Source organism: Perna viridis, chromosome 6, assembly GCF_037379345.1.
Source record: "Perna viridis isolate PV_CMFRI_1.1 ecotype Kerala chromosome 6, ASM3737934v1, whole genome shotgun sequence".
Taxonomy (NCBI): domain Eukaryota; kingdom Metazoa; phylum Mollusca; class Bivalvia; order Mytilida; family Mytilidae; genus Perna; species Perna viridis.
Genome location: NC_142450.1, coordinates 2,812,633 through 2,839,542, shown reverse-complemented (window position 1 = coordinate 2,839,542; position 26,910 = coordinate 2,812,633). Strand labels below are relative to the sequence as shown.

Here is a 26,910-nt window from a genome sequence, read left to right as displayed (position 1 = left end):
TTCATATAAAAACTGAATTTTTTCAAAAAGTATCTAAAGCAGACAATTGTTATTATAATATTTATACCAGTAAACTATATTTCTTGCATCATAGCTATCTGTTTTAAAGAAAAAGTCCTTTTCCTGTCACATTGAGGTCCATTTGTATCTGCCTGGGGTACCAAAATGGCTTAAAATCTGTATTTTCTGCATATGAAAAGCTATATTTTTTTAAAACTATGATATTGGTATAATTTTTTCTGGATTTATTATAATTGAAATGACCATATCTATAGTTTAAAACAGTTGGTTGTACCGGTCATTATACTTTACTTTAAACAAGAGGCTCCCTTGAGTTAAAGACAAAAAAGGAGGTTCGGATATTAATATTTCCATATATGGAACTCACAAGTGGGGATTAAATAATGATTTGGAACTCATAGTACAGCTCATGTATCTACCATGTCAGAATAAACCACAAAGTTGCTTAGTTTGATTAATACAGCAGCTTTTTATCAAAAGTAATATTTTCTGGCTAACATTGAGATATTAGTCTTATGCCTGGAATAGGGTACCTATATAAGAATTTTAATAGAAAACTCATGTTTGTAGCAGGGCAATGATATTCTGAATTTTCAGTATGGAAATGAATACTCTAGCAGAAAAACAACAACTTTTAGGATTATATTGAAATGTTTATTAGTAATAGGTACCAGTATCGTATTGCATATCCCTGAGCGGGTGTACGTCAAAACATGGATGCCATAAAAATATAGTGCATTTTCTTTTTGCCTCTCTACAAACTAATGTTTTGTCAAAAGACATGAACAATGACTTAAAAAATAGAGCAAACATCACACTGTAAGATGAAGAACTTTTTTAAAAGAAAATCTAACATAATATCATAAAAATGTTCCACTGAAAAGGTTGGTTTGGTGAGTGCAAAACGAAAGTGAAAGTAGGGAAAATGGCTATTTATAGTTCAAGACTACTTTTCTGTCCAATCTTCGTGGACTCACCTTATTTTCTTTGCGGGAAATTATTTTTTCACATGTCCTTAGAAATGCTACATAAGTGAAAGTTTTATTGAATCAATTTACATATTTTTTAAAAAATCCTAAAAATATGCACTTCACTATAGAAGTCTATGGGAAAATTAATACGATACTGAGACCTAGTAAGCCAGTTTTTCAAGTAAAGTTGGATATTCAGCAAGTGGTCTTTACCAGCTGAAAAAGTAGTACCCCAATACAGGTAACACTTTTAAGATGAATTAGCCGACTTTTGAACCTGATTTTTTATGGTAGCTCTGGTTTTTTGCATTTATAGTTAATTTTTACCAAATTTGGAAATGCATTTTGTTTTCATGAATTTGTAGGATATCAGTTCAATAAAATTATTATCTTGACTATTTATGATGAGCATATCTATATTCAGGTAACCTAAAGCAAGTAATACTCCTGCATAAAGGATAGTTTTCAAGTTACAACACATTTTAAGTATGTGGTTAGGACTTGAAAATAGTCATTTTCCATACATTGCCTCTTATATATGAAAAAATGAATATTTTTTTTATTTTTTGTTTTTCTTTCAAATAAATAGCTAAAATGAGTTGCCATATAACTGTGTGGTTGATTTAAACACAGAAATGTCACAAAAGTCATCAGCCAATTTTTTAGTGGACTTTTTTTAGTGGTTCAAATGGACAGATTCTAATGCGGCAAGAAAAATAATGGTGTTTTTTCATATAAAAACTGAATTTTTTCAAAAAGTATCTAAAGCAGACAATTGTTATTATAATATTTATACCAGTAAACTATATTTCTTGCATCATAGCTATCTGTTTTAAAGAAAAAGTCCTTTTCCTGTCACATTGAGGTCCATTTGTATCTGCCTGGGGTACCAAAATGGCTTAAAATCTGTATTTTCTGCATATGAAAAGCTATATTTTTTTAAAACTATGATATTGGTATAATTTTTTCTGGATTTATTATAATTGAAATGACCATATCTATAGTTTAAAACAGTTGGTTGTACCGGTCATTATACTTTACTTTAAACAAGAGGCTCCCTTGAGTTAAAGACAAAAAAGGAGGTTCGGATATTAATATTTCCATATATGGAACTCACAAGTGGGGATTAAATAATGATTTGGAACTCATAGTACAGCTCATGTATCTACCATGTCAGAATAAACCACAAAGTTGCTTAGTTTGATTAATACAGCAGCTTTTTATCAAAAGTAATATTTTCTGGCTAACATTGAGATATTAGTCTTATGCCTGGAATAGGGTACCTATATAAGAATTTTAATAGAAAACTCATGTTTGTAGCAGGGCAATGATATTCTGAATTTTCAGTATGGAAATGAATACTCTAGCAGAAAAACAACAACATTTAGGATTATATTGAAATGTTTATTAGTAATAGGTACCAGTATCGTATTGCATATCCCTGAGCGGGTGTACGTCAAAACATGGATGCCATAAAAATATAGTGCATTTTCTTTTTGCCTCTCTACAAACTAATGTTTTGTCAAAAGACATGAACAATGACTTAAAAAATAGAGCAAACATCACACTGTAAGATGAAGAACTTTTTTAAAAGAAAATCTAACATAATATCATAAAAATGTTCCACTGAAAAGGTTGGTTTGGTGAGTGCAAAACGAAAGTGAAAGTAGGGAAAATGGCTATTTATAGTTCAAGACTACTTTTCTGTCCAATCTTCGTGGACTCACCTTATTTTCTTTGCGGGAAATTATTTTTTCACATGTCCTTAGAAATGCTACATAAGTGAAAGTTTTATTGAATCAATTTACATATTTTTTAAAAAATCCTAAAAATATGCACTTCACTATAGAAGTCTATGGGAAAATTAATACGATACTGAGACCTAGTAAGCCAGTTTTTCAAGTAAAGTTGGATATTCAGCAAGTGGTCTTTACCAGCTGAAAAAGTAGTACCCCAATACAGGTAACACTTTTAAGATGAATTAGCCGACTTTTGAACCTGATTTTTTATGGTAGCTCTGGTTTTTTGCATTTATAGTTAATTTTTACCAAATTTGGAAATGCATTTTGTTTTCATGAATTTGTAGGATATCAGTTCAATAAAATTATTATCTTGACTATTTATGATGAGCATATCTATATTCAGGTAACCTAAAGCAAGTAATACTCCTGCATAAAGGATAGTTTTCAAGTTACAACACATTTTAAGTATGTGGTTAGGACTTGAAAATAGTCATTTTCCATACATTGCCTCTTATATATGAAAAAATGAATATTTTTTTTATTTTTTGTTTTTCTTTCAAATAAATAGCTAAAATGAGTTGCCATATAACTGTGTGGTTGATTTAAACACAGAAATGTCACAAAAGTCATCAGCCAATTTTTTAGTGGACTTTTTTTAGTGGTTCAAATGGACAGATTCTAATGCGGCAAGAAAAATAATGGTGTTTTTTCATATAAAAACTGAATTTTTTCAAAAAGTATCTAAAGCAGACAATTGTTATTATAATATTTATACCAGTAAACTATATTTCTTGCATCATAGCTATCTGTTTTAAAGAAAAAGTCCTTTTCCTGTCACATTGAGGTCCATTTGTATCTGCCTGGGGTACCAAAATGGCTTAAAATCTGTATTTTCTGCATATGAAAAGCTATATTTTTTTAAAACTATGATATTGGTATAATTTTTTCTGGATTTATTATAATTGAAATGACCATATCTATAGTTTAAAACAGTTGGTTGTACCGGTCATTATACTTTACTTTAAACAAGAGGCTCCCTTGAGTTAAAGACAAAAAAGGAGGTTCGGATATTAATATTTCCATATATGGAACTCACAAGTGGGGATTAAATAATGATTTGGAACTCATAGTACAGCTCATGTATCTACCATGTCAGAATAAACCACAAAGTTGCTTAGTTTGATTAATACAGCAGCTTTTTATCAAAAGTAATATTTTCTGGCTAACATTGAGATATTAGTCTTATGCCTGGAATAGGGTACCTATATAAGAATTTTAATAGAAAACTCATGTTTGTAGCAGGGCAATGATATTCTGAATTTTCAGTATGGAAATGAATACTCTAGCAGAAAAACAACAACTTTTAGGATTATATTGAAATGTTTATTAGTAATAGGTACCAGTATCGTATTGTATATCCCTGAGCGGGTGTACGTCAAAACATGGATGCCATAAAAATATAGTGCATTTTCTTTTTGCCTCTCTACAAACTAATGTTTTGTCAAAAGACATGAACAATGACTTAAAAAATAGAGCAAACATCACACTGTAAGATGAAGAACTTTTTTAAAAGAAAATCTAACATAATATCATAAAAATGTTCCACTGAAAAGGTTGGTTTGGTGAGTGCAAAACGAAAGTGAAAGTAGGGAAAATGGCTATTTATAGTTCAAGACTACTTTTCTGTCCAATCTTCGTGGACTCACCCTATTTTCTTTGCGGGAAATTATTTTTTCACATGTCCTTAGAAATGCTACATAAGTGAAAGTTTTATTGAATCAATTTACATATTTTTTAAAAAATCCTAAAAATATGCACTTCACTATAGAAGTCTATGGGAAAATTAATACGATACTGAGACCTAGTAAGCCAGTTTTTCAAGTAAAGTTGGATATTCAGCAAGTGGTCTTTACCAGCTGAAAAAGTAGTACCCCAATACAGGTAACACTTTTAAGATGAATTAGCCGACTTTTGAACCTGATTTTTTATGGTAGCTCTGGTTTTTTGCATTTATAGTTAATTTTTACCAAATTTGGAAATGCATTTTGTTTTCATGAATTTGTAGGATATCAGTTCAATAAAATTATTATCTTGACTATTTATGATGAGCATATCTATATTCAGGTAACCTAAAGCAAGTAATACTCCTGCATAAAGGATAGTTTTCAAGTTACAACACATTTTAAGTATGTGGTTAGGACTTGAAAATAGTCATTTTCCATACATTGCCTCTTATATATGAAAAAATGAATATTTTTTTTATTTTTTGTTTTTCTTTCAAATAAATAGCTAAAATGAGTTGCCATATAACTGTGTGGTTGATTTAAACACAGAAATGTCACAAAAGTCATCAGCCAATTTTTTAGTGGACTTTTTTTAGTGGTTCAAATGGACAGATTCTAATGCGGCAAGAAAAATAATGGTGTTTTTTCATATAAAAACTGAATTTTTTCAAAAAGTATCTAAAGCAGACAATTGTTATTATAATATTTATACTAGTAAACTATATTTCTTGCATCATAGCTATCTGTTTTAAAGAAAAAGTCCTTTTCCTGTCACATTGAGGTCCATTTGTATCTGCCTGGGGTACCAAAATGGCTTAAAATCTGTATTTTCTGCATATGAAAAGCTATATTTTTTTAAAACTATGATATTGGTATAATTTTTTCTGGATTTATTATAATTGAAATGACCATATCTATAGTTTAAAACAGTTGGTTGTACCGGTCATTATACTTTACTTTAAACAAGAGGCTCCCTTGAGTTAAAGACAAAAAAGGAGGTTCGGATATTAATATTTCCATATATGGAACTCACAAGTGGGGATTAAATAATGATTTGGAACTCATAGTACAGCTCATGTATCTACCATGTCAGAATAAACCACAAAGTTGCTTAGTTTGATTAATACAGCAGCTTTTTATCAAAAGTAATATTTTCTGGCTAACATTGAGATATTAGTCTTATGCCTGGAATAGGGTACCTATATAAGAATTTTAATAGAAAACTCATGTTTGTAGCAGGGCAATGATATTCTGAATTTTCAGTATGGAAATGAATACTCTAGCAGAAAAACAACAACTTTTAGGATTATATTGAAATGTTTATTAGTAGTAAGCCAGTTTTTCAAGTAAAGTTGGATATTCAGCAAGTGGTCTTTACCAGCTGAAAAAGTAGTACCCCAATACAGGTAACACTTTTAAGATGAATTAGCCGACTTTTGAACCTGATTTTTTATGGTAGCTCTGGTTTTTTGCATTTATAGTTAATTTTTACCAAATTTGGAAATGCATTTTGTTTTCATGAATTTGTAGGATATCAGTTCAATAAAATTATTATCTTGACTATTTATGATGAGCATATCTATATTCAGGTAACCTAAAGCAAGTAATACTCCTGCATAAAGGATAGTTTTCAAGTTACAACACATTTTAAGTATGTGGTTAGGACTTGAAAATAGTCATTTTCCATACATTGCCTCTTATATATGAAAAAATGAATATTTTTTTTATTTTTTGTTTTTCTTTCAAATAAATAGCTAAAATGAGTTGCCATATAACTGTGTGGTTGATTTAAACACAGAAATGTCACAAAAGTCATCAGCCAATTTTTTAGTGGACTTTTTTTAGTGGTTCAAATGGACAGATTCTAATGCGGCAAGAAAAATAATGGTGTTTTTTCATATAAAAACTGAATTTTTTCAAAAAGTATCTAAAGCAGACAATTGTTATTATAATATTTATACTAGTAAACTATATTTCTTGCATCATAGCTATCTGTTTTAAAGAAAAAGTCCTTTTCCTGTCACATTGAGGTCCATTTGTATCTGCCTGGGGTACCAAAATGGCTTAAAATCTGTATTTTCTGCATATGAAAAGCTATATTTTTTTAAAACTATGATATTGGTATAATTTTTTCTGGATTTATTATAATTGAAATGACCATATCTATAGTTTAAAACAGTTGGTTGTACCGGTCATTATACTTTACTTTAAACAAGAGGCTCCCTTGAGTTAAAGACAAAAAAGGAGGTTCGGATATTAATATTTCCATATATGGAACTCACAAGTGGGGATTAAATAATGATTTGGAACTCATAGTACAGCTCATGTATCTACCATGTCAGAATAAACCACAAAGTTGCTTAGTTTGATTAATACAGCAGCTTTTTATCAAAAGTAATATTTTCTGGCTAACATTGAGATATTAGTCTTATGCCTGGAATAGGGTACCTATATAAGAATTTTAATAGAAAACTCATGTTTGTAGCAGGGCAATGATATTCTGAATTTTCAGTATGGAAATGAATACTCTAGCAGAAAAACAACAACTTTTAGGATTATATTGAAATGTTTATTAGTAATAGGTACCAGTATCGTATTGCATATCCCTGAGCGGGTGTACGTCAAAACATGGATGCCATAAAAATATAGTGCATTTTCTTTTTGCCTCTCTACAAACTAATGTTTTGTCAAAAGACATGAACAATGACTTAAAAAATAGAGCAAACATCACACTGTAAGATGAAGAACTTTTTTAAAAGAAAATCTAACATAATATCATAAAAATGTTCCACTGAAAAGGTTGGTTTGGTGAGTGCAAAACGAAAGTGAAAGTAGGGAAAATGGCTATTTATAGTTCAAGACTACTTTTCTGTCCAATCTTCGTGGACTCACCCTATTTTCTTTGCGGGAAATTATTTTTTCACATGTCCTTAGAAATGCTACATAAGTGAAAGTTTTATTGAATCAATTTACATATTTTTTTAAAAAATCCTAAAAATATGCACTTCACTATAGAAGTCTATGGGAAAATTAATACGATACTGAGACCCTAAGGCATTGTCGCACCCCATCAAATCCACCACCCGCGAAGCGTCTGTTTTTGTTTTTTTTCTAATATTTTCAAGAGGCGGATAACAACCTTTCGGAGACTTGGATGTAACACAGGATGCAGCTGACTAAAATAAAAGACAACTTCGTTCACATAAAATATAGATGCTAAAACTTGCATTTAATATTCGAAAAACCGACAAAAAGCTGAACTGCAGACAACAATTAGCACGACAGGACCGCTTGGCACAAATATTAAAGACCTGTTATAACAAATACTAAAACTACATGTAGGCTATTAAGCACAGATATTTACACATGGAAGTGAAGAATAAACATGTAGATCCATGTTCATCCGGAGCAGAGCATCAAAGTACTTCCTCAGGTAACAGCTTTGATATAAAAACGGGTATTTTAAGTGTCTACAAGTTTTTTGCGTATGTGTCAGTGTACACTAAATACGAAAGAAATGTTGGAATATTTACTTTATATACAAGAAACTTCAGCAACAGGATTTTAAACACACAAAGTTGCGTACAATTGACCAGCATTTTGCATATATAAATATATAAATTTGCAGTATCGAATACATGTAAGGACATGTTTGATATGTACACATTGTAAATGTATATGTATTGCAGATTTTTTGGCAGATAGAGAAAGCAGTGTTGAAAGAACTTTGTTATATAGATTAGATAAATACCCAGACCTGGATTTTTTTACAGGCAAACAAAGCAAACGGCTTTTAATTTTCTACTTTCAAAATAAAACTTTTACCCGTTCGCATAAGGAAATAAAATGCGTTGCAGCATTTATTACAAAGAAAGTTATCTTAATCAGCGTGCTGCTTATACGAGCTTATTTAAAGCCTCTCATTTTTGTACTACGTTCCACGCTTAAGTAAATCATTAAGTAGAACAATATTTATCGATTTATACGAATACTAGAGCAAAAAAAAATATTGAAAACTATTTGATTCAAATATTAAATCCATAATAAAAATCCCACGTAAAGGACAGTAACGCGGTTCAAAGTATATAAGTGCATTCACGTACATGCATGCATGTGTACAGCTGTGGCTATATCAAATTCAACGTCTGATCAAAGATTATTTCAGACTTTATTTCATTCTTTGGCATAAAGGTGAGATAAAAGCTCTTTATTTAATATATCTACTCCACTTGCTACAGTGTAAATATAATTTCATTCGTTTAAACGGGTAGTGCATTAGAATGAAATTATTTTCTCCTAGGTGTTTCATCATATGTAGTCTGGAGGGCGCTTTTAGGTTTTTTGGTCACGCTTCATTGAATTAAGTTTCCTGGGTTTTGTGCAAGTCTTGTCATTCAGCACGACGACGTGACACTGAACAGGTTACTTTTTTTTTAAAATTTTTTGGTCATATATACATATATGTGTTTTGATATATACTTATATTATGAGTGTTTGATGCATCCTGTAATAAATTTCAGTCGACGTTTTCGTGTGATCATCCACTTTACTTTAGTATTATTTACTATTGCCCTAACCCACTCTAGTATTCATGGTACTGTTAGTTTTTGGTTCATGGTGATTATATCTACTTTGATGAAGTTTTGGTACCAGGAGAATTAGGATTTCGGTGTATATTACACGGGTGGCCAGGTGCTTAATCATGTGACAGTTAGCTAGGTCACATGATACATATACAGGTAAAGTACCACTAAGTCATTTTTGAAGCGATTTTAAGCATGGTTTTTGAAGTTTTTTTGTTACATACACATAGAGATCCAGCGTTAACCAAAAAATCCTTTTTCCTGTCCTCAATAACAAAGAAATAGGGAATCCACATTAATGTAGCTCTCGGTGCAAAAAATAATAAAATAACTAGGCTAATTATCATTCGATTAAAAATAAAGAAATAACATGACACACTGTTTTATATATTACATATACAAGGCTAATCCATAACGTTCCAACAGACATATTTTCTAGTAATAACATGACACACTGTATTATATATTACATTTACAAGGCTAATCCATTACGTTCCAACAGACATATTTTCTAGTATCTACACTAAGGCTGGTTATAACACTAAATAGATTGCTGTATTAGTTTTGCCTCACTTTTATGAGTTTATCATCCATACAAATTGTACATGTGAAATTCAGTATGCTTACAATGAAAAAGCAATACTTCAGACAACAAAATACCATATCATTAAATAGAACAACTATTTTCACAAACAAGTCAGAAATGAATGGAAAGTACTGAGTTTTACAGTTAATTATCCTCTCACAACTGTTGAACATACCGGTACTACTATTATGGCAACACTGGCTGCATATTCTCTGACAGCAGCTTTATACAACATCAGATTTGAAAACGATTTTCAAGTCTTTTTCTGCTCCATCGGATCAAATTGATACAGGGAAGATATATAAACGTATAGAAAGGTCTGAAATATAGGTCTGAAAAATTCCCAACGATGTTAGAACTATCAAATTTGCGCAGCAAATTTTTGGTCGTTCCCTCCGCGGGACTCGATCTCGTACCGCTGTTACATATATATATATATTATATACTGAATATGTCAAAATCTGTATCACATATGGTATCAACCCTCAAGCTATATCACCCCTTTGTCCGGTGGCCCTTGGGATGATATAGGAGTCTCTGGTTGATACTGCATGCGATACGTATTTTGACATGTCATTTTCGTTATATACAGCATATATATTTTAAGATTTTTATTTGTGTGCTATCTTAGATATATCTACCAGTCCATGTAATAATGTATCGACCATCTCATTTTAAATTAAATATGTGACTAAATTGGGAAAGTATGATATAACAATTAGTTCATAATACTTGAGTTAAACTGCAGTATATGGACCTAATGGTTGCCGAAAAATATTCAGAAAGTCACAGTCTTGGTTTTAGTGAAAATTAGGACAAAAGGTCTTACATAATTATATATTTGGGAATTATCCACAAAACTATGTTAATTTATTGAATTTTATTCAATATTTTTTTCTGTCTTGAATGCATATAAACAGATGGTCGAAACAAATGATTATATTAATTTAACGGGGAAAGTTCTGTTAAAAATATTATATGTTTACCATGATTTGGAATATGTCGGGGTTCCGATCCCGGGGACACCCTCTGAATCCGCCACTGTGTTATTAAAACTAATCAGAGGTATTGTATTGCAGTACAAAATCGAATGACACATCCGTTAATTAGAATTTAATAAACAGGAAATATGTACCGACCTGTACCCGAGACTCTAATCAACAAATGTATACATGTATATGGCAAGCCGTTGTGCAATTTATTCCCCATTTATTGATATCAATAAATATTTAATAACATGTTAATAAATATTTATCAACATGTACATAAATAATTTATTAATATCAATAAATAGATGAATTATTAACATGTTGATAAATATTTATTAACGTGTTAATAAATTGAACAATTTATTGATTTCAATAATTAATTATCATTATGTTGATATAAATATTTATAAATATATAAATCATTTATTAATATTAATATATATTTATTAACAGGTTAATAAATATGTAAGATTTATTGATATCAATAAATGCCAATTTATTGATATCAATAATTAATCCTTAATATCAATAATTCATTTATTAATATCAATAAATGAATTATTGATATCAATAAATGGGAAAAAATTCCACAACGGCTTGCCATACATGTGTGCACGTATTACAAAAAAATTCTAGCATTTCATGTGAAAAGGGTGTTTTTAAAATCATGATTTATAAGAATGATAAAAAAGTTAGGATATTTGAGGGACTTAGAACTCCATGGCTATACATGTACATGCATATGTGAGATTGGACATGGTCAGCTTCTGGCACATAGTTTTCAGACTAATTAATTACAAATACCATACCAACATATTCGGAAATCTTACATGTAATACACCACATCGCAGTATAGTTTATTTACCAGGCACAGGTCCAAAGAATTTGGAAATGGGTTCCAAAACATATGCTATTATCTACTCATTTTTGCCAAACTTTTGCATGGTTTATTAAAATTTTCGAACCAGAAGGGCATTTTGAAAAGACAAGCAGTCAAAATTTACATGCACTTTTTGCTTTATTCATAAGCTTTGGGCGTGCAACCAAAATTTTCATACTATCAATACCTATAAATTTGAATTACTTTTGATATACCCATATACGAAATACTCCCATTTGACTCCAATCCACACCTATACACAATTTGACTTACTTCCAATTCTGAGTCCTTGGTACTACTATCTCACATTTAGCATTTATCTCCTGACTTCTCCAAATATTCCTCCTCATACTGACATTTTTATCATCATTCTATCAATTTATAAATGAACTGTATACATTAATAAAACTAATTACAGGTTTATGATACATTGTAGTCCCTGTTTTATTTTTAAAATGTTAAAATATTTCAAACATTAAAAAAAACCAACAAAAAACAAAAAAAAAAAAGCAAAAAAGGAACGTCCGCGGGAGACCCGATACTGACCAAAAACTATCAACGTAAAATCAAGATTCATGATTCGGCTATGTACAGCCTCTTTGAAAACTATTGTCAAACGGGCGATACTCGCGAGTGGCGAAAGGGTCTTCGCTATTCTAAGGAATAATTTAACTTTACACATTGCTCCATTCCCCTTTCTTATATCCCGTTCTTGGTCTCAGTATCGTATTAATTTTCCCATAGACTTCTATAGTGAAGTGCATATTTTTTAGGATTTCTTAAAAAATATGTAAATTGATTCAATAAAACTTTCACTTATGTAGCATTTCTAAGGACATGTGAAAAAATAATTTCCCGCAAAGAAAATAGGGTGAGTCCACGAAGATCGGACAGAAAAGTAGTCTCGAACTATAAATAGCCATTTTCCCTACTTTCACTTTCGTTTTGTACTCACCAAACCAACCTTTTCAGTGGAACATTTTTATGATATTATGATAGATTTTCTTTTTAAAAAGTTCTTCATCTTACAGTGTGATGTTTGCTCTATTTTATAAGTCATTGTTCATATCTTTTGACAAAATATTAGTTTGTAGAGAGGCAAAAAGAAAATGCACTATATTTTTATAGCATCCATGTTTTGACGTACACCTGCTCAGGGATATGCAATACGATACTGGTACCTCTTGTGTCTTGCATAATAACTGAGAGGAAAACGGCAATTTATTTGGTGAGAATATTGACAATTGAGAAAAGCTTTCTGCGTAAATGGTTGATGTAACCTTGCAAACATGTTAATCTAGACAAAAATGTTGAATTTGGCGATCAAAACAAAAACAAGCACTCTCATTACTGATTAAGATAGCCAGTGGCAATACATTTTCTCGCTTCAAAGTCGGTCTAAAGGCTAGAAACCACTAATTCCACTTCCCACAGGCTTCTATGCTAATTTCACAATATTCAATGGCTTCTCTGAACTTTACCTTAACTTTAACCTGCAGAGGACTATATATCAGTATGATTCTACATATGTCAGCTCACAATCCTCAGAATGGCATGTGAGGTTAGCAGGACTTGCAGTGCAGTACTGGTCACCAGAAGTGAAGGATCTATAAATAGCATGGGAAATCTCAGTGTTTTCACAAGATAGGGGTATATTTAGTAATCATTATGGATATTAGGCTTCACATCACAAGAAGCAAAATGCACCTATAAAATGTACAGAAATGTTTTTCCTTTCAGAAACTGTTTAAAGTTTTTAAATAAGATGAGAACTTTTTTCACAGCACTATGAGGAACAGGGGTAATTTCTGCGTAGGACTATTTTTGCGTACGTTCCAAATGCTCATTGGCTGAATTGGTGGTCTGTAACCTAAAGAGTCACTTTCTGTCTTAGAAAAAATAAATAACTATACAAGTATCTTCCTATACACATACTGAATGCATTTGCAAAGTTTCAGTGAAATGTGACGAGCACTTTTTTAAATATTTGATTTTTAAATATAGGGTAACCAAGTTGCGCAAGCAAAAAAGTGACAATATTCTACCATACTTAAATGCATTAAGTATTTGCAAAGAACTTTTTCTGACTTTTCAAATAAAAAAAATCAATCATGACTTGTTTTTAACAATATTAATAAAGAGATAGCCTTTAAAAGTAATCATTTTCTGAAAAATTGGTCTATTTTTAAAAATTTATGTCTGACATGCCTCTCCCTTTTTCTTGATCACATGTCAAAAACCCTAAATCTTTAAATTTTCACAAAAGGTGATATCTTTGGCTTTAAATTTGTAAATACAGTGTTCTCACAATAAAACATGACCACTAAAGGGCACCTAAAGCAAAAAAAGTACTCAAAAGTGGATTTTCCATGTTGCCATAGGGAAATGCTTATATGTCATTAACTGCAGTAATGAAAGTGATTTTTTCTTCATTTCTTACCAAATTTTTGCTCAAATTTGCACAAAACTTGATTTCAAGTGCTGATTACCACCATATGTAGGTGAATATAGCCCTCAAAGTTTAATATTTGATATTTTTACTTAATTTTCTACACTTTTCACAAGATAGGACATAAAAATCAGTCAAAAAGACCAATTTTCTATAATTTGGACCTATAACTTAAAAAAATGCATATTTTGAAGGATTTTTGTAGTGTGTTCCTCTCATAGCAAAGCTTACAAGATCTTCAAGTAGTTTAAAGCTATTCCAAGAAACTTTTCATTTTGCCATGGCTTCAGCTTAAGGCTAGAAACTACTAATTCCACTTCCCATAAGCTTCTATGCTAATTTCACAATATTCAATGGCTTCTCTGGACTTTACCTTAACTTTAACCTGCAGAGTACTATATATCAGTATGATTCTACATATGTCAGCTCACAATCCTCAGAATGGCATGTGAGGTTAGCAGACTTGCAGTGCAGTACTGGTCACCAGAAGTGAAGGATCTATAAATAGCATGGGAAATCTCAGTGTTTTCACAAGATAGGGGTATATTTAGTAATCATTATGGATATTAGGCTTCACATCACAAGAAGCAAAATGCACCTATAAAATGTACAGAAATGTTTTTCCTTTCAGAAACTGTTTAAAGTTTTTAAATAAGATGAGAACTTTTTTCACAGCACTATGAGGAACAGGGGTAATTTTTGTGTACGTTCCAAATGCTCATTGGCTGAATTGGTGGTCTGTAACCTAAATGTTGAAATACCAAATATGATTTAGATTTTATTTGATGTAAACTGCTCAAAGGATTTTGGTAATTATTCTACACTGAGTAGGCATCAAATGTAAATGTGATTATTATTACTATTGGTGGACTCCAGAGGGAGATAATTGGGTGGACTGACATTTCGACTAGTGGACCTTACAGCCTAGGACTTTTCAGCATGGCTTGGGATTTTTCGGTTTTTCGGAAAACAGCTGTTTCGCTTGAAAATATATAACTTTAGTACTATTTGCTATTCTTTGCATATAAAATTTATTCAGTATTTGGTTAATTTAGATTTTAAATAAAGCAAATTTATTACTCACTTTAAAACTGCACACAATTTTACTTTAGAGCAAACTCACATTAGAAATTTAAAACAAAATGACTGGTAGATAAAGGATTTATAACTCTAAGTGTCAAAACTTGATTGAAAATATAAATATTTTTTGTTAAGTTTAAAAAGAAATGATTTATTTCAATTCTTTTATGGAAAATTACTAGATAATGAGTAATAAATGGTTTCAATTATTGAGTAATTACAGTGCATATATACTATCATGTTTGGACAGTACTTATTATTACACTTCATAGTCAGTTTAATCAAACAACGCACCAACCCTGGCCATTATTTTAAATTTTAATAATAAAAAAAACGTCTACTCTAAATCATCAAAAGAGAGAGATAAATATACTTTGGTTGAAACATCCACCTTTTCAAAATTTCCTGTTCGAAACGTCCAAGGCCTAAATTTCCTAGGCCGAAAAGGCCACTGGCCGAAATGTCCTGCATTCAATAATAGATGTGAACGTTTTTTTAATTTAATTTAGTACCATTGGACGTGAAGTTCATGGTTCTTGAATGTAAGCTAGCATTCTAGTTTTTACTTGATATTTCATATTTTGTTGACATTTCTGCTCATTTTTGCGTGCGATAGAAAACGGCAAACGTCATCTAGGTAGCTTTCTTTAAAGTTGTGTAGTGCATGGGCTTTTTGCATTTCTGGTGATAGTTTTATTGGTGAATATAAAATGAATATTATTTCTGTTCATAATTATAAATCTCTGTTAGCCAGTTATAGTCATGTATCATGCATATGATTTCTCAAGGAAGTAAATTTATATAAGGTTAAAATTCACTTTTATCAGTGAATATTTTAATGTTTTGTGAAATTCTAATAGTTCAGCATTATGAAGCAATAGTCTCCATTTCATATAATCTAACTTGGTATTTTAGCCAGACCTCTTAACTATGAAACTACTTCAATGAGGTATCCCAATGCACGTAAATTACAAATGGTGCAATCCATTGACAGTTGACAGCACTTATTGACCCCCGTTTAAAGAAAAAATATGGATTTTATATTATATAAACAATATACATGTACTGTGATTTTTTCTTGTTTTATGGTGTTTTTGAATTAAAATATAAGATCCGTTTTCAATTGTTGGTTAAACTAAGGGATATAATCAACTATGGGTCACTGCAACATAAACCGCTTCGTGGTTTGTTTAGAGTAAACCAATCCAAAGTATTGTATAACCCATAATCTAACCAGCAATTGAAAACAGTCCTTAAGTAAAATTTTTAAACAATTTTTTTATGGCCTGCTAAATACACCTTTCAGTCATGATCTATCTTATATTAAATATTTTCGACTAGGTAGATGTGCTTCAACAACAATCAAATCAAATGATCAATATTTTTAGGGGCTTTACATAAAGTTAAATCATTAGGCTATGTTACAAAGTTTCAAGATATTGTCTTTCCCATATGTATGAATTGATAATCAAAGACTTTTTAGATTTTCAGATACCTGTTATCCTAATTTTTAGATCTGTTGTACCCAGAGCAGTTACAAAAACCTGTCTATTCAATTCTAATTTTCCATCCTTGCTCTTCTATACATGTTCTTATAATTATTACTTTCTAGAAATTTGGTAGCTGATATACCTTTATGGCCTAAATAAATGCATAATCTGTCAAATCCCATTATACAGGAAGATTTACCTGTAATGGTTTACCTGTGTAATTGCAAGTAATTACCACACCTAGCATACCAGAAGGTGATAGTTAACCAGATGCATTTGAAATTTTAAGATTGTGGAAGTAATTTTACCATCAACAAATTGGTGGTATTATATTGAAATCACCATGTCTGTCAGTTTGTCCATCCAACATTCTGTCCTAGGTAGAAACAGGTGTTCTATATTACTTTGGTTCAATTCAAAGTTTAACGTGTAAGTTTAATTGACAGAGAAAAGAATTTTTTTGTCACATTTTATGTGAAATATAAATTTTGAAACTGTGGTATTAGTATTTAGAATTATTATTATTTTATTTTTTTTATTTAGGATATTACCATGTTGCAATCATGTTGTTTACATTTGCCTGACTATCAGTTTACTTTGTAAGTGCATAACCTCCTTACCTGTTCAAGGTATTTGATGAAACTTGCTTGCAATCTTATGCTTGAGGTTGGAGACAATCTAAAAAAAGAGTTTTACGTGTTTAAATAAGTTACCAAACATAAGCATGTAAAACCCCTTTGTAAGATTTTCTCCCACATACTGATAGTGCCATTGACATTCACAGAGATTGCTCAGTTTGAAGTATTTTAAATAAAAATGCAAGTGAGGCTTTTGAAACAAGTATATTATATGCTGTAAATATGTAAATCATATTTTAGCTGGTATTATAATTTATAATGATCTTGTTCTTCTCATGTTTATGAGAATATTTACCAATACCTGTAAAATATTTCTCTTCTCCAAACAGGGTCTCAAAGATTCTCAGGTTTTTATGACTGTGGCCTTTTCTATTCACCATGCTCCATCTGTCTAGGGAGTGTAGAGACCCAAAACATTTAGGTATGTCGAATTGTACGTACATTGTAACTGGTTAATTAACATTATTACCATATTTCTAAACTTGCACATGGAAATAATTGAAAAATATAGCTATGAATGTTTTTTTTTTTTCGTTTTCACTCTATCATTTTTATGTTAATGAGAAGCATAAACTGTACCTGTTCTAATTTTTTTCAAGTTTACATGGTACATTTTTATTAGAACATCCCATTTTTTTTAAGGTGAATGAAAGTTTTTTTCCTTCTCCAAAATTCATCTACTATGGAAAGTATTTCAAGTCAAAGTAATTATCATGATGAATTGTATACATGTACATGTATGTAATTTAGGGAAGATTTTAACTACATGTATTGTCATATTTTCCTTTAAGGTTCAAAGAAATGGATGAGTTTGGATTTGACATCACACAGATACAGGATGTGAAGTGGCATGCTGGTCAATAACATTTTTTGATTATTGGAATAAATTACTAGAACTGAATTTTTAAAAAGATAACAAAGCACAGCAGTGTTTATATGCCATATTTTAATTAAAATACTCAGTCATGTACCATGTATACTGTCTATATTAATTTTGCACAATAAATTTATTCTTAAATATCACAACATTCAGCTGTATGCAAATTGCCACGAGGATACGTACCAGTAGAAATGGGATAACTTGTAAAGGCGTCGTTGATTGTTCCAACCATTCATTTTTTTTTACATTCAGTTCATGAAGATTTGTAATGGAAATCACCACTGTGATTCATGAATAAAAAATGTAAACTTTTATATTTAGAAGTCATATCTCAATTAATATAACTGACACTCTGGTTAGACCATAGAAACGGTTAAATTGGAATTCACTAAAACATTATAGATAGATCAGTAATGAACTTATTTTGGGTTGCTTGTTCTTAAAAATGTCTTGTTTTTGATGCTTGAGAAATCATCGAACAATCTTCAACTGTTACTATGTTAAAAGTACATATACACTGTTACTGTGGTAAAAGTACATTCAAACTTCTGAACAGTTTTGAAAAAAATGCATGATATACCTCATTGTTAATATTCTAAGGTAATTTCTTTCAGGGTTACCGAAAGCAAGCCTTAGTTACATGAAGATCAAGATACCAGTCATATACAAGATTATTTATTCAAAGATTTGATTGTTTTTTTTTGGACTACTTATGCAAAAGCATTATGCAGACCAGATACCAAGTGATATGCTTTAGTTCAAGACCTTGTGTGAGATTCATCAGTGGATAGTTATTCTACCTAATCACAGATATTTCTAAAATTTTTATGTGGAGTCTGTTATATCTTTTGATTGTACTAGTTCTAACAGGACATATTTATTTCATTGTGAAAATTGTTCATTCTTTAATACAAGAAAAGACCTGTTTGAAGACACACCAATGGAATGCAGTTGTGACTTACTACTGAGAAAGAAAATGCTCTTATGTGTGGTGATTGCTATACCTGTTGATATCATTCTATTCAAAGTATTTTGTTGTAGATATTACATAGACAGTGTTGAGCGATATACCGCACTCGAACAGACCACAACACCACGCACAAACAGCCAAAATGATACTTGAAACCAAGAACAAACGGTTTGGTGCTTGCCCTGTGAGGACCCACCATGCAGGTACAGTGGGGGGCTCTCTGGCTCGAAGGAGCCCAACCAATGCTACTGGTGGTACCTTAGTTTCGTCTTGTGGAGTCAGGGGACAAACAAGGAGAGCTACTGACCATAGAAAGATCCAACTGAAAAGAAAAGAGCAACCACATACTAACATCGGGCAGTGGAATGCAAAAGGCGTATCAAACAAGAGAGAAGAAATTCAACACTTTCTGCATGAAAACACTGTGAACATCTGCTTTCTTGAAGAAACACATCTCTAAGAGGACAAACCTTTTCAGAGGATACCAAGTCTTCAGGAGTGATAGAAAGGAAAGAAAGAAAAGTGGTGTAATGACTCTTGTAAGAAACAACATTAATGCCTCAGAGACAAAAAAGTTTATGGAGGAAGCAGAATAGATTGAAATCAAAGCAACTATTGGGAAAAGCTTGTATAACATCGTTAACTTCTACTGTCCCAATGATAAGAAACTTTCACTAGACACCATACAAATACCAGACAGTTCATTCCTCTTAGTAGGTGATTTCAACAGCCAATCACAATGTTGGGGATATAATACCATGGACAAAAGAGGGCAGGATGAAAATCGACTTATCCTTGTCAACGACGCCACTGACGCGCCTACTTTTCATTCTCGTCGATGGCATACAACCACCACACCAGATTTAGCTTTCTGTACTGACGATATACACAAAAAAATCAGTAGAAAGGTATGTGACCAGCTAGGAAGCAGTGATTATCGACCTGTGATGATATCCATAGCAGAAACAACAACATCTGAGTATGCTCAGCTACTAAGAAGGAACTACAAGAAGGCAAATTGTAGTATGTTTCAAGCTAGAACAGATGAACTTACAAGGGACATAGAAGTAGAGGGAAAAAATATTAACAATGTGGTGAAAGCATCCAACTCTGTTGTATTAAAGGCAGCAAAGGAAAGTATACCAAGAGGTGTAAGAAAGGACTACAAGCCATACTGGTTCAGTGAGATACAGGCAACACACGAGGCACTCACAAGGGCTAGGGATGATGCAGAATTAAATCCCAGTCAGGAAAATAACATCAAACTCCAAAAGTGCAAGGCCAAACATCTACGAACAAAGATTGAATGTCAAAGGAAAGGGTGGAGAGAGAAAACGTCTATGGATATGGAAAAAGATACAAAAAAGCTTTGGAAATTGACAAAAGCACTGAATGATGAGGGAACCACAGGTGAAAAGATCACGCTAGAAGTTGAAGGAGAAACAACCATAGGGAAAGCGGCAGCAAATGAATTTGCCAGATGCTATGAGAAAGAAAGCAACACTGATATACCACCATCATGGAAAAAAGAAGTAAGAACTGAATTGAGAGAAAGATCAAAGGTGCCAACACATGAACTTATGCAGAGAGATATCACCATGTTTGAGATGAAGGCAGCCATCAGAAAAATGAAAATGAAAAAGGCACCAAGTTCAGGTAACATCACCAATGAAATGCTTCAACACCTTGGCACCTTAGCATTAACAACTTTGCTAGAGATTCTCAACCTGAGCTGGAGACAAGGTCAAGTCCCTCAATGTTGGAAAGAAGCCATAATGATGCCAATACTGAAGAGGGGAAAAAACAAGTCGAAAGCCTCAAGCTACCGCCCAATTAGCCTAACAAGCATTGCTGCAAATGAATGGAGCATGTAATCAACAAGCGCCTACAGACAAACTTGGAATTAAAGAACATTTTTGATCATGAACAAGTTGGTTTTAGACAGTACAAGAGGTTTTAGACAGTACAAGAGCACAGAAGATCAGGCAACACATCTATCTCAAGTAGTCGAGGATGCATTTCAATCAAAGAAAGTAACGCTAGCTGTCTTTGTAAATCAGAGAGCATTTTGAAAGATGGCCTTCTTGTGAAACTTCTTAGATTTGGAGTAAGTGGAAGAATGTACAAATAGACCAACTCACATTTGTACAATAGAAGGGCAAGAGTACTCGTAGATGGGAAGCATGGCCGAAAAATACTTCTAAAACAGGGTGTACCACAGGGAGGAGTATTGCCACCCACTCTTTTCATATCATATATGAATGACCTAGTTCCAGAACTACCAAATGGTGTACAATCAGCACTCTACGCAGATGATCTTGTCCTCTGGTGCTCTGAAGAGTATGCAACTACTGCAAGGTGCAGGATATAAACAGCATTAGATATGGTAGTCAAATAGGCCAATGAGTGGTGTGCAACCATCAATAGAGAAAAACAACAGCAACCCTCTTTACACTCTCATCTAAATCCCAATCTGTCAAACTGACTGGATGACATCCATATCACAATGAAAGATCAGCAAACATTCCTTGGTGTAACCTTCGATAAAAACTTACATGGAAACAGCATATAATGACAGCAGAAGCCAAAGCCAGACGAAAACTAAACATCATGAGAAAACTTGCTGGTATAAACTGGGGTGCTAATGAGAAAGTTTTGTAATCTTTCTACGAAGGAAATGTACGCCCACATCTGGAAATTGGCTCTAGTGCTTGGATGACAGCAGCTAAGTCTCAACATCAGACTCTAAATAAAGTCCAGAATCAGGCACTCCGCATCATCACAGGAACCATGAAATCAACACCTATTGCTAGTATGGAGGAAATTACAAACACAACCATTAAGTAAGAGAAGAGAATGTAAAGCTATGATACGGGCCACTAAATATCAATGCTTACCAAACCACCCAATGAATGAGAGACTGAAACCACTATCCTCAGGCAGACTCAAAAGATCCAGCTTCACTCTAGAAACAAGAGCATTGCAAAGAAAACACCAAGAACATCTACCTAAGCATGTCAAACTTATAGATTTTAAAATGAATGACAAACTATATGCAGAGAAAGAGGACAATGTAACCAGTCGGACAACAGTTCCGTTACTCAGTGCCAAAGATGAACAATCAAACATCGTCAGAAAAACCGTAACAATGAGCATGCTGGAAGAAGAGTATCCATCAGAATTGTGGGCAAGAGTTTACACAGACGGTTCAGCCACAAATGCGACAACAAAAGGAGGGGCCGGTATCTACATAGAATACCCAAATGGAGTACAACAGTCAATGGCAATACCAACAGGATTACATTGCTTCAACTAAAAGGCCGATGAAGATGTACTCATCCATGCGGCAAATTACATCAAGGAAAGTGCAGAAATTATGCAAGTAGTATTCCTTACATATGCCCTCTCCGTAATACAAGCACTGACCAACAACAAACTTGAAAGAGCTATTTATTCCATCAAGAGCCTTAAAACTGCCATATTGTGGATACCCTCACATTGTGGAATCAATGGAAATGAAAAAGCAGAAATGCTAGCAAAGGCAGGCGCTCAACAACAGCAAGATGAAAATCCTGTCTGCTACAGAGAGATGAAGACCATCATCAAGTCTCTGCACAATACCCCTCAGAAGCAAGATAGCTACCATCAACTAAAAAGATTTGAGCAAACTACAATCTTCAGACTCGGGACAGGACACAACAGATACAAGCAACATCTGTACAGAGTTTTGAAGGTCATACCCTCACCTGTGTGTCCCTGTGGAGAAGCAGAGCAGAATACAGAACACTTTCTGCAGACGTGCAAGTTACACCAGGCACAGAGAGAGAAGATATGGGATAAACCAACCTTCATTACAGAAAAACTGTATGGACCTGTGGAAGACCTACAGAAGACGGCCAGATTTGTTGAGGAGATTGGCATTCAAGTGTAATGGCGAACGACAAGAAGAAGGCATAGACAGTAATACCTACCGTTCAAAGAAATAATACACATTAAATAAAAAATGTTTGTTTGAATCTCTTACAAAATGTTCTTGTAATTGTTAATTTTTCAAAACTCGTGATAAGGTTTATTTGATTTCTTTTTAAAACAGTATAAGGACTGAAGATACTATAAAGTTGTGATATTTAAAAAAAAATAGAAATATTTCATCAAAATTATCTCCCCTTTGCTGAATGCAGCAGAATTACCTCCCTTGATTAAAACAATTTATCTGAAGAAATCAAATGTTATTTGTAATTATGAAATTATAGAAAAAACGGATTTTTAGAATGAATTATATAGCTTATCAGATTTCCCATGGGAAGAGTCCACTCTTCCAATGGGAACAAATGTTCCCATGGGAAAATTGAAACCTCCCATGGGAAGAAAACACGTTCCCTTAGGAAATGTGAAATGTAAATTTCCCATAGAAAATGTGTGATTTTCCCATGGAAACTCCCGATTGTCCTATGGAAAAGTAATTGTTTCATGGAAAATCTGACTTGTATCTTTAATAACTTTTTTTGATAGTGTTTTAATCCCTTTGCATGTCAGGTATGCATAGTATGCAAAGTACTGCATGATCAGCAAAAAAAATCCTTCTATACTTTTCTTTAAGCATGTCAAATTTGCCGTTTCCAGAATGGCAACTTTGTCCCGCTGAGAGTTATATATCAGTATAAACTTAACGCTTCGTGCAATCATTTTGCCACTTGATAAAGGCACACAATTATTTATCTCAAAATAGAAAATTACCGATTTATATATTGTGTAGACAAGCGTTTTAATGCACAATATCAAATCTTGAAAAAATTCATTGACATACTGGTATAGCAATTAGTGCGAGCGAGACGGATTTATAGATAATATTGTAAATAGCAGGTTATGATACTTTGGAAAGAATTAAGTGTAATTATTTGTAAGAATCAGGCAAAATGGAAAAAAAAATCTGAAACATGCATGTCAAAACCCCACCTATCTGGCAATGTAATATCAATCAAGGATACTTTCTCTATTTGAAAAAAAACAAACAAAAACAAAAAAAAAAAAAAAACAAAAAAAAACTATTTGATCTCTGCATCACTGGCATTGTTCAGATACTTTTCAACAGAATGTTAAAAAAATGAAGTTTTGACTGTTATCTTCCCTTGAAATATTCATTTTCAGTGCATTTCAATTAAATTAAAACTCAATTTACCGACATTGAAAATCTTGTCTGTTTTCCCTGATTCTGATGGTGTAACTAGTCAAATTAAACTTTCAATTTGGTGTTTTCCCATACCATGTTTCACACACTGCCTGGTTCTTGAACAAATTAAAACTTAATTTTTGTCTTCAAGGAAAGGAAAAAAAGGTTATTACAGTCATGTATAATCGCTTGTGTTGATTATACAATGTTCTAAAATAATGAATTTGGTCGATATTTGTAATTTAAATTGAATGCTTTCTATGTGTTTTGCAGTGTTGTAGCATTTGAAAGAGTAATCAAGGGAACCAAGATTATAGCGGTAATCAAAAGAATGTAATCCAGGGACAAAGACCAGACATACACAACAAAGTCATAAAGTAACTAAAATCATACATACAAAGTAACAAAAGCAAATGAGCAACTCGGACTCCACCAAAAACTGGGAGCATGGACCAGGTGCACCGGTAGGATAAGCGTCCTCGGCTTTTCTAGAAATACCCACCGAGTTGCTCATAAAAAGTCATGAAATTTTCAATTTCTAAAAGAGGGGGCGAAATTCTATTTTTGACGATGTAGAGTTAATGACCCTTTGCAATATGGCACCGGTCTAAGATTCAGCGTATGCTGAATATGGTACGGTTTTTACTTTTAAGCTCACCTGGCCAAAGGCAAGGTGAGCTTATGCCATCACTTGGCGTCCATCGTCGTCGTCGTCGTGGACAAATTTTTACAAAATTCTCCTCTGAAACTACTGGACTGATAGGCTTTAAACTAAGGGTGTTCTGCACAAAATGACCGTTGGGATTTTTGATCCATAAAAAACATGGCCCCTGTTACTAAAAATAGAACATAGAGGTCAGATTGCATTTTTTTGCAAATGACTCAAAAACCGTTGCCTTTAGCAAATTTCTGGCATGGATAATATTGTTCAGCATCATGAGACGGACCTATGCCAAAATTTTCAAAACGATTGGTCGACTGATGTAGGAGTTACGGCCCCTGAAACAGTTTGTTTTGCATTTTTCGCATGTGCAACTTTGAAAATCTTCTGAACATCCATCACACAGAATTCAATGAATGTTGGCATTTATGTATCTTTGGATTGGGATTGTTTATTCATGAAAAATCCTGGCCGCCGTTACTGAAAATAAAACACAGGGGTCAGATGGCAGTTTTTTGCAAATACCTCAAAAACCCTTGCCTTTACCAAATTTCTGGCATAGGGTAAAATTGTTAAGCATCTTGAGAAGGACCTATTCCGAAATTTTCAAAATCATTCATTTACTAATGTAGGAGTTACGACCCCTGAAACAGTTTTTTTCGTGCTCAAAATAACTGTTGTGATTTTTAATCCGTGAATAGATATTGCTGCCTATACTAAAAATGGAACTTAGGGGTCATAAGTTTTTGAAAAAAATTCAAAAGTTGTGAAGACAAAATTCTGGTTCAGGTCATGAAAATGCTTTGAAAAGCATTTCCTGCATTTGACAATTTAGTTGATTTTAACTTAGCCTGTCTCATTCCTCAAGTTTTTTTCAAATAAGCAAATGGATAACAAGGTGAGCGGGAGCGTTAATTTCGTTTCCTATAACAACTCAAGGAGCTGAAAGTTGTACCCAAAGGATTAGCGTCCGACTTGTGTATCTGACAGTTTGAAGTCCGACGCTCTCTCATCAGTCGAAAACTTGTGATACTGGTGAATTGGTGTGCGACGATATCTCATGTGTCAAAGGCTTACCAAATGTATTTGAAAGATAGGTGGACGCTGATCTCTCATGTGTCAGTCTTATCAGTGGGAGTTCGGCGATCTTTCATGTGTATTACCTGTAGAAATGGTGACCGACAATCTCTCATGTGTCAAAGTCGCACCTTAAGTATCTCTCGTGTGTCAACATCTTACCTGAATAATTAATTGGTGTCCGATAATTTCTCCTGTTTCAAAATCTTACCTGTAAGATTGATGTCCGACAATCCTTCTATGTCAAAACCTTCACCCGAAGGATTGGTGACTAATGATCTCTCATGCATCAATATCTTACCTGAAGGATTGGTGTCTGACGATTTCTCAAGTCTCAAAATCTTACCTGTAAGATTGCTGTCCGACGATCTCTCCTGTGTCAAAAGCTTATAATACCCGCAGGATTGGTGTCCGACAATCTATCATGTTTTAAAGCTTCACCTAAGGAATTAGTGTCTAATAATCTCTCATGTATCAAAAGCTAACTTAAATGATTGTTGTCCGAAATCTATCAAGTATCAAAGTTTTACCTAAAGGATTGGTGTCCGATGGCAAACACAAGGATGCTTGTAGTTATGCCATCCATAAATGGTGGAACTACCAACAAAGCAAGCTGTCGCTTTTGGTATCTTCCCAATCCACCAAGCCTGGTGACGACTGCATCGTAATCCATTTTAATGAATGCTGTCATCCGTATTGATTCCCTCGAGCTATTTTTCATATTGTTATGTAGACCGGAATTCTATACGCAACCATAAAATTTTAGATGTAATGTTAAAAGCTAACTTTTCATGCATGTGTTATTTATAAATAAATTTGAATTTACAAATTGAATAGTTATAATAAAGAGTAGTCAAGGAAGATAAGATTTGAATTTATATAACACATGAGTACATGTGTAGAAATGTGACGGCCCGTGCTTGATAAGACTGTAAAAAA

The 26,910-nt window shown here is 32.8% G+C and overlaps 1 protein-coding gene and 1 long non-coding RNA gene across 3 annotated transcripts in view; one reads left to right on the top strand and one right to left on the bottom strand.

Moving 5' to 3' along the window:
• The window catches only part of LOC148613217 (organic cation transporter protein-like), a 56,598-nt gene extending 29,906 nt beyond the window's left edge, over positions 1-26,692 (bottom strand). The window contains exon 1 of one of the 2 annotated variants that reach the window (XM_088586453.1): positions 26,502-26,692. In XM_088586453.1, the coding sequence (XP_088442579.1) occupies positions 26,502-26,692 (191 nt within the window). The remainder of the gene's footprint in view (positions 1-26,501) is intronic. The other variant, XM_088586452.1, reaches the window with a different exon arrangement.
• On the top strand, positions 9,107-18,345 carry LOC148613218 (uncharacterized). Its single transcript, XR_015923132.1, has 3 exons — positions 9,107-9,257; positions 17,543-17,634; positions 18,005-18,345. It is a non-coding gene; the product is annotated as an uncharacterized LOC148613218 (long non-coding RNA).
• Positions 26,693-26,910: the final 218 nt, after the last annotated feature.